This window comes from Oratosquilla oratoria, chromosome 30 (genome assembly GCF_046742065.1).
Source record: "Oratosquilla oratoria isolate Oo_2021 chromosome 30, ASM4674206v1, whole genome shotgun sequence".
In the NCBI taxonomy this organism is placed as follows: Eukaryota; Metazoa; Arthropoda; class Malacostraca; order Stomatopoda; family Squillidae; genus Oratosquilla; species Oratosquilla oratoria.
Genome location: NC_134806.1, coordinates 48,896,010 through 48,906,009, shown reverse-complemented (window position 1 = coordinate 48,906,009; position 10,000 = coordinate 48,896,010). Strand labels below are relative to the sequence as shown.

The following is a 10,000-nucleotide window of genomic DNA, read 5'->3' as shown; positions in this document are numbered from 1 at the left end:
ATATATATATATATATATATATATATATTTGCATGTGTTTTTGTGTGAAGTTTGTATGTGTACGTATGTGTACGTGTGTTTAAGGATGTTATTTGCTAGTGTATCATAGGCCATAGCATGGGTGCGTATTCGCTGTAGCAATAGCTTATACAGAAATATGTGTATACCCAAGTTGTACAATGAGAAAGTTGAAAATGGTAGTGAACAAAATTATGAACTTCCTTTTATATCGTATTACAATGTTTATTAGAGTTCATATTCATCTACGGGTTATGTTTTCCAATGTTAAAAATATACTTTTTGAATTAAAAAATCACGAACAGTTATAAAAGACATAGCATATTTTCATATAGAATATTATAATCTTACTCATACACACATGCATACATACATACATACATATACCAAAGGCTTTTTCCCCCTACACGGGGGGTAGCCAAAAAGAAAAGCATAGAAACCACTCCCACCCATTCTATTTCCTATATATTCCACTCCCCTCCACCCTCCTCCCTCCCTCTTATCTTGGCATCATCTATACACAACCCCTCTCCATTCACCCCTATCTTTTGTCCTCTCCCGTCCTTCCTCAACAGACATTCCTCTTTTTTGTAATGCACCTTTCACCCCATCCATCCATCTCATCCTAGGAAGCCCCCTCATATTCACTCTTTCCACCTCTGCCTTCCACACTTCTTTTACTAATCTTTCTTCACTCATTCTTTCCATGTGTCCAAACCATCCTAATACTCTTTCATCAACCCTATCTCCCAGCTCCCTTTCCACCCCTGTTCTCCTCCTCACCTCCTCATTTCTCATTCTATCTAGCATAGTAACCCCTATCATAATTCTCAGACATTTCATCTCAAACACATTCAAACTCCTCTCTTCCTCTCTCATGTTCCATGTTTCTGCCCCGTACAGTGCTGTTGGCACAATCATTCCTTCATATAACCTCCCTTAGTATCCATTTCCAGATGCCTATTTCTCATTATACTTTTTAATCCACCAAGGCCTTTACTCGCTTCTCTCAATCTACATTCTGCCTCCACGCCCACTCCTCCCTTTCCTGCCACATTCGCACACACTTCCTCCAGTCTTTCACCCTTAATGCTCACTTCCAGCCTGCTGTCACTCTCTCCCCTTGTACATCTCATCCCCTTACTTTTACCCACATTTATCTTCAGCTTCCTTCTTTCACACACCTTCTCAAACTCTGTCACTAACTTCCTCAATCCCTCCTCTGATCCTGCTACAAGCGCAGTGTCGTCGGCAAACAACAACTGGCTCACCTCCCACTTTTCTCCGTTTTCTTTAATCATCTCTAACCCCTGACCCCTTGCATTCACCTCTCGCACCACCCTATCCATGTAAAGGCTGAACAGCCAGGGTGACATAACACATCCCAGACGAAGTTCCACCTTTACCTCAAACCATTCACTCTCTCCATTTCTAATCCTAACACAAGCTCTACTACTCTCGTAAAAACTCTTGACTGCTCATAACAGCTTTCGTCCTATCCCATATATCTGCAGTACCTCCCACAATGCCTTCCTGTCTACCCTGCCGTAAGCCTTTTCCAGATATATAAAAGCCCAAAAAACATCCTTACCTTTTCCTATAGCTTTCATCATATATCTGTCTTACCACAAAAACCTGATCTACACAACCCCTACCTGTCCTAAACCCACACTGTTCCTCACCAATTACTCCCTCTGTTCCTCTCCTAATCCTCTCAATCAAGACCCTCCCATAAGCCTTCCCAACTACACTCAACAAGCTGATCCCTCTGAAACTACTACACTCACACTTGTCCCCCTTTCCTTTGTAACACCCATCCGGGCCTGGAACAGTCATGGTATTCTACTTTGTATTCTCAATGGCAAAGTTTATTAATTATTCATTATCAATTATTTATTATTAATCATTCACTACTCATTATTCATTATTTATTATTCATCATTTGTTATTCATTATTCAGTATTCAGTATTTTTTATTCATTATTCATTATTCATTATTCATCATTCATTATTCATTATTCAGTATTCAGTATTCATCATTCATTATTCATTATTCATGATTTTTATTCACTATTCATTATTCATTATTCATAATTCATTATTCATTATTCATTATTCATTATTTTTATTCATTATTCATTATTCATTATTCATTATTATAGATGTTATTAATATTACTACTATTATTCCCAGAGTTGTTCCGGTGCGCGGCTGAGACTGCTACTTCCGACGTGCTCAAGCTCCACACGGCAGACGGTGTGCTGCTTCAGATCGCCCCAGACATCCCGGCCAACACTCCGGCATCGCCTTACTCACTCACCGTCGTGGCAGCCAAGTGTGATGGTGAGTGGAACGCTATGCTGTAATCAAACCCGAGTTCCATCGACTCTTTAATGACCAGAGTTCCCCTAAAGCTGAATAGAATCATCGAACTCATGATCAGGTGGTCGTGAGGGACTCGATTTGTGTTTCTGCGTTGGTTCACGACAGACCTGGCCAGATAGGGAGACGACCTAGTTATCGGCCTAGAAAATCAGCGGCTTGCCGCAACTAACAGGGCTTGCCCTACCAGGGGTTTTTCACTTCCCGTTTCATGGAAAAGGGATGGTGAGTTTTAGAATCGTCTTAAGGTTAAAGTCCTAAAAAATCATGTCTCACGTTGGTATAGCTAGTATATACAAGTGCAGTCAAGATAATCCAAACAGTAACATACATAACTATGATTAGGCACAGTTCAGTTCATCTACACCGATCTAGAATGTTCCTCCAAATCTAAGAGAGCTGTTTTGTGTCAGCCAGAGAGTAGATCTGAAATATGCCATATTCATCCCAGCGCTCCATTTTGGGAATTCAGGTTCAAAATTGCTTTTGGAGTTTTTATCTTGTATAATGACTCCAGAATGCTGAAATCATATTGAATGCGTCTGGACATGACGATGTTTTATAATAATATTATTTAGCATTAGCTTTGCAACTCTCCAATCTTGTTCAACTATTTTTTTCATAGTTCCTAATTCTTTCTTTCATATTAATGTATGCATTTCACTACGGTTTGCAGTTTGATAGCTAAAGATTTTCTTTATTCATAATACATTAACTCTACCAAGTGATCTAACTAAAATCGCTGGAGGCAAGAATGACGGTAATATGAGGGTTATTAGTCGATTAGTAGTATACATAAATAGTAGTAGGAAACTAGAGAAGCGATTGACACAACAATTAACCCATGTTATCGTACGCTTCAGATTTTAGTCTGTCTAATATGAAAATATTTTATTTTACTCTGAAACATCACCAAAGCAAATAAGTCTCAGACTACCTCAATTAAGAAGAGAATAAAGATCTGGTCTGATGATGGAAAGAGGGAAAGGTTGCCGGTCTGTTTCTTGAGACACACACACACACACACACACACACACACACACACACACACACACACACACACACACACACACACACACACACACACACACACACACACACACACACACATATATATATATATATATATATATATATATATATATATATATATATATATATATATATATATATATATATATACTATGATAAAGTAGTAGCCTCTGTGTCTGTCTGTTTGTTCACGATCTCCTCCTAGGGTTTTGGGGGTAGACCCCCATAACCATATATATTCTGATACCCTATCACTCCAGGTACTTGGATAACTATATTTCATCTCCCTAACAAAATTATTTTGGTTAGGGTTAAGGGTTAAATTTAGGTGGGGTATGGTTAGGTTAGGGATTATTCACGAACTCCTCCTAGGTTTTTGCAGATAGACCCCTATAACTATATATATTCTGAAACCTTATAACCCAAGGTACTTGGATAACTATCTTTCATTTGTCTGTCTGTCTGTTTGTTTGTTTGTTCACGAACTCCTCCTAGGGTTTTGGAGATAGACCCCCATAACCATATATATTCTGATACCCTATCACTCCAGGTACTTGGATAACTATATTTCATTTCCCCCCAAAATTATTTTGGTTAGGGTTAAGGGTTAAAGTTAGGTGGGGTATGGTTAGGTTAGGGATTATTCACGAACTCCTCCTAGGTTTTTGCAGATAGACCCCTATAACCATATATATTCTGAAACCTTATAACCCAAGGTACTTGGATAAATATCTTTCATTTGTATCTACTATAATAAAGTAGTAGCCTCTGTCTGTCTGTTTGTTCACGAACTCCCCCCAAAACCATATATATTCACCATAACCCAGGCTACTTGGATAAGTATATTTTATTTCCAAAGGGCGTCTCCCTCCTCAAATTGAAATGTTCTTACTTTTTTAACATTTCATTTTTGTTACATTTCCATTGAGTTTTGTTGATACGTGTAACTTTTATCCACAAAATCTATCAAAATAAAAATGATAATTTGCCCGCAGCAACGCGCGAGTAATTTGGCTAATATATATATATATATATATATATATATATATATATATATATATATATATATATATATATATATATATATATATATTTGCACAAATCATGGGGAAATTGAACAAACAGATACAGAACGTTTTCGTCTATTTAGACATTTGAAAATGTCTAGACGAAAACGTTCGGTATTTTTTTTTTTAATTACCCGGTGGTTTCTGCAAAAGTAGTTTTTCACGTTTGTTTTGTGATTTCTTTGCATGCATATATATACATATATACAAAATATATATGTATTATATATACATATATGTATATATGTATATATATGTATATATGTGTGTGTGTGTATATAATATATGTATGTATGTATATATATGTGTATATATGTATATATATATATATATATATATATATATATATATATATATATATATATATATATGTATTAATGAAAAAAATCCAGAAGCGATTGTAGGCATATGGAGGTGGTACTACAGTTGTTCACAGGCGAAGATCCCCTCCCGCTACTCGAAGATGAAAACCCTACCTTTTCTCTCCACCATTAAAGGCTATGTGGTCTGGTATTGGGTCCCTGAATAAGCCCAGAATATCGACCACAAGATATGTCTCCGTTCGGTGGCGGTTGCCGGCTTCTTAGACATTGCACGATTTTTATGGAAAGGGCCCACAAGTATTATTCATTTTTCCCAGGCAGCCACCAAGAAGAGTGGAATCATCTCTCATCTCACGTAGTCAATAGTCCCACTTTTGATACTTTTAGAAATAGGATCACCCATCACAACTTCCTTCTCCTCAATCCTATTCCCACTCCTGACCCTAATTCTGATCCCACCCTCAACCCTTACCCTGACCCCATTCCTAGTCTAAATCCTGTCCCTGACCTTTAATTCCCAGGCTCAACGACCACAAATCATGAAGGGCCCTCTGCGGGTTCCCGTAAGGAAAGGAAAACCTGATGGCACTTTTCCTTACATCCTGGTTACCGCCAATAATCGATGCGATGCCCCACCGGTAGAGTACGGGTTATAGACCATTTCCATAAACCACTTCCTCAACGGATACCATTTTACCTCCTTATCCCACCTCCTGCCAGTCTATTTCATTATCTCTATGACGTCCCCTCAACTGCAGAAGCGATAACGCGATGTGAGACGGCGCGGGCCGGGCCTAAGCTCTCTTCAACCACTACCCCGTGCTCAAGTTACTATTCAGACAATTTGAGTCAGCTTTGATCGTCAGTAAGAAAAAGAAGAACCAGAAAACATTTCTGTCCGAAAGCTTGGCGGAGCATGTGTGTCCAATATCGTTTGGCTTTCACAAGCATAAGAAAATTAGGTTACGGTTTTCTGTCTTACATTAGTGCCGTCCTGCTAGAACGAATTCAACTTACGTCCGTATATTCAGAGGATGCATTTCTACGTCTATGCACGATTTCTAGGAATTTTTTGCTCTTTTGTCCTAATGAAGAAGTGCTCCATGTTCTATCACTCCGTTCCACTTTTTTGCTTTTTGTGACTCGCATGAGAATCATAGTGACAGAGTTCTTTTTCTACCCCTACCACAGGGGTCAAAGGGAAATAGAAAATGTATACACACAGATGGGGTAAAAGACACTTTCAGGGGAATAGCACAAAGAAGTGACAGTCGTACAAAAACAGCATAATTCTTCTTCGAGTAGAGATTTTACTCTAGCAGAGACAAATGACGTGCGGCATCCTGGGGCGTCATAGAATAGTCCCTAAAGCATTGGCTTAATGATACTATGCAATTAATTCTGCACAATAACATGTAGTCATACCAAAGTATGGGGAAAACACAAAGTTCATTACACAAAGCGGTTTGTTAGCTTTGATAAGAAAGATAACATTCTATATGAAATAAATCAGGATGTGATAGAAATATTAGCCCAGGAAAACGTAACATTTGTGATGTCTTAGCGTGTTTTAAGTGTCAGGAATTTGAGCACAGTATTTCAGATTGAACTAATGAGCAGAAATGTGTCATTCGTAGCCATAAAATTTGTGAATGCAAGGGAAATGACGACAAACAAATAAGAAAAACAGGAAAATACTATCGAGTGTCTAATACAAGCGTAGACTCAGAGGTGATTCGATACAGGTCTTTAAGATTCTAAAGGGAATTGAAAACATCAAAAGTGACGATATTTTCACAATGAATACGAATCACACAAGAAATAAGGGTCTCAAACTGTCAGGAAGTAGATTTAACTTGGAAGTGGATAGAAACAACTTCGCCAACCGTGTAGTAAATGAATGGAATAAACTTCCTGCAGAGGCATTGCAATGTATTACGGATCAGAGTTTCAAGAAACATTTAGATAAACACCTAAACAATATGCAGTAATGCTTGCCATTTATCTTATTTTGTTTTATTTATTTATTTATTTATTATTTGCTTATTCGTTTGTTATTCATTATCATTTATCCGTTTATCTGTTATTTGTTTATTCATTTACTATGAATTATTATTGTTTATGTTTATTTATTATTATTTATTTGTTTGTTTATTATTTGTCATTATTTTTTGTATTTATTTTGTTTTATTTGTTTTACTTATTTCATTTATTTTATTCTATTTATTTCATTTTTCTTTTCTTTTTTGCATCCGACCTAGTTATAGACCAAAAGGTCTCATGTCAGCATGGTCTTTCTTCGTAACCCTTTGTATATCAGTAAGAGATTACAGGGATGAGGAACAGAACGAAAAATGGCTTCTTAAAAAACAAGATATATTTTGATAGACTTATGCAGTTAATTGGAAATTAAATATTCCTAATCAAGAAAAGGCTGAAAACAGTTTTGTTTGAAAGATGCTGTGACTAAGAGCTTGAAACTTTGAAGATAATGAAAATAAGTAGAAGAAGGTCCTTCAGAGAAGGACATTTCTCTCCTTGTAGGAGGGCAAACTCCACGAAAATAAGTTAGTAATAGGTATCCAGTAGTATGTTGACATAAAGACAGTAACAAATATCAATAGAGTAACGTAAAAGAAAAATATCGGCCTAGTAACAAAACAAAAAGTCGGAAATCAACTGAAGAAGTAAAGTTCAGCGGTAGAACAACATAGAAAAAAAATTTAAAGCATCAATATCAATCAATAAAAAAAAATCTAAGAGATAACAGAAATGTTAAAGGCTATTAAAAACCAACCTAGAAATAAAAACCTTTCACACGAAAGGGTGCAGCACATTAACAAAGCATAAGAGCAGAGCAGAGCGTCTCCCTCCAGCGGCTCAAAACAAATAAGCAGCACATCTGCACTATGTCACAACAGAACCGTAGAATGGCTGGCGCGAACTTAATGCACACGAGTTAATTCAATTACCCACCTTCATGTACAAAGGGAGGGCAAGCAGGAGCCCAGAGAAGCAAGGGAGAAAGGTAATTAAAAAGTTTTGAAGATGTAAACAATTTAGAAATGCGAAAGAGCAGGATAAGGAGAATAAAGAAAATGAATGGAGAAAGAGCAGAAGAACAAACGTAAGAGAATGAAAATTAAAGATGATGGAAGAGGTGGATAACAAGTTTGAAACTAGAATAAGAATGATAAAAGGATAAGGAAAATAAGTGAACAAAGCACAGATGAACAAAAGTCTGAAAGGGAATAAAGGAGGTGGATAAGGAAGAACGAAATAAATAACAGCATAAGAAGAGGAGAGAAAGTTGTCTAAAAACTTTGTTAAGGGATAATAAGTGGATCAATTCCAAAGGAATAAAGAGTCGAAGAAAAGACATAAAAAAGAATGGAAATCGGGGGATAAGAAAAGAGTGCAACAAAATGAAACGGGAAAAGGACGAAGAAAGTGAATGGGAGAAAGCTAAGAGCTTCTTGAGAATGAATAATGTAAGGGGAGAGAAGAAAAAGGTAATGGTTGAAAAAAGAATAAAAAGAACGACAAGAGTTGGAAAAGAACTATGAAGTCAGGAAGGAGGGAAGAGTTACAAAGCACAAAAGCCCAAAGCCAGAAGGTAAGGTATCAAAGAGGATAAAAATAAATCGGAGAAGAAAGGAGAATTAGGACAGGAAAAATGTGTGGAATGAAATTAAGACCCGAATGAGAATATATGAAAAGGAGGAGCTAGAAGGAAAAGATAGGTAACAAAGGTTCGAAGAATAGGAGCATAGTAAGTCGCAGGTGAAAGATAATAGGAGCTTCCGCTTCGAGACGCCTAACTGAGACAGAAACCCTCCCTTTTACCCTCTGTGCACGGACAACCACGGTTATAAATAAAATATGCAGAAGTCTGCATTAGAATTGTTGAGTGATTGTCGTTCCAAGAGCATGATGTAGGCTTCACCCGCACCCAATCCCCCGCAGCGACAGGGCATGGCTGTACCCGCATATTTGTCACGGGTACAGAGACTCTCCGTCCTATGATGGTAAGCTGGTATCCATTTATGCTTCTGTATGAATTGTTATGGAAATATATATACGTTATATGTGTGTCTATAGATAGATAAACAGGTACATACGTATATGTTTATATATATATATATATATATATATACATATATACATATATATATACATATATATACATATATATATATATATGGGAATAAACTCTCCTACTGGGATTCGAACCCTCGCCTGAGCGGCTTGCTTCGTAAAAGGCGAAGATCGTACCGTCACGGAATCAATAACAATCTGTTGGAACAGCGCACGGTACATGACACCGAACACAACTGACAAGAATTTGTCAGGTTTGTTTATGGGCACGAGCGTGGACGTAACTACGAATGTGTGACATCCACGGGACCCCAAATTGTACTGAGACGTAACAGCTGTTTGCCTGTCATCGACCATTTCATACATTCACTGATTTGAAAGTAGGAAATCTGAGTAGAAAGAGACTACAGCAAACAGTAATGATATGAAATCCCTTAATGTTTTAGAGATTGTAACTACTGATGGTTGCAGTGGTTTCATGAACTTACTAAAACTTTCAGGGATTTCTTGAAGTACACATTTAAACACATTCCCTGTGACATGTATATTTATATATTGCTGTATGTAGGTCGTAGGTCCTCATGTAGACAATTTTGATTGTAGTTCACAGCAGCCTCTGTGTTCACGACTTTCTTGCTGAGGAATCGACAAAGTGGAGACCTCACAATAAAAAAAAAATAATAATAAAAAAAATCACCTCCTTCTGAGAAACAGACCCAAAATTGACATCCCAGATCTTCCACGTAGCCACCTGGTGTAGGAGTATAAACGCTCGCCAGGGAACTGCCCAGCCCTACCCTCTACATACATCGGAATAATCACCACGAATCTCTCCGGGCGCTTAAGACTACACCCACCCAAGGGAGCCCCGAAAAGGAATTCAGAAGAGGCTCAAGGTATTCGTGTCACCACTTAATGGCCCCTCCATTCTGCAATCGGAAGAAGACGCCTCCCTACTCCGTATTTTAGAAGATCTTTACATTAAAGGCAAAAACCTTTCTCTTAACTCCCAAATTATAGTTATGTACATTGTTCTAGCCTACGAAACCCGAGTTATAAGATGTTAAGGAACAACAGAGA

At 37.5% G+C, this 10,000-nt stretch overlaps 1 protein-coding gene across 8 annotated transcripts in view; it reads left to right on the top strand.

The window, feature by feature from the left end:
• Nucleotides 1–10,000, top strand: part of LOC143041178 (high affinity cGMP-specific 3',5'-cyclic phosphodiesterase 9A-like) — a 467,704-nt gene that overhangs the window by 397,568 nt on the left and 60,136 nt on the right. For all 8 annotated transcript variants that reach the window (XM_076213009.1, XM_076213007.1, XM_076213006.1 and 5 more), the window contains one exon: nucleotides 2,212–2,361. Coding sequence is in view for 5 of the 8 variants with exons in the window: in XM_076213006.1 (XP_076069121.1) it covers nucleotides 2,212–2,361 (150 nt within the window). In the remaining 3 variants the exon portion in view is untranslated. The remainder of the gene's footprint in view (nucleotides 1–2,211; nucleotides 2,362–10,000) is intronic.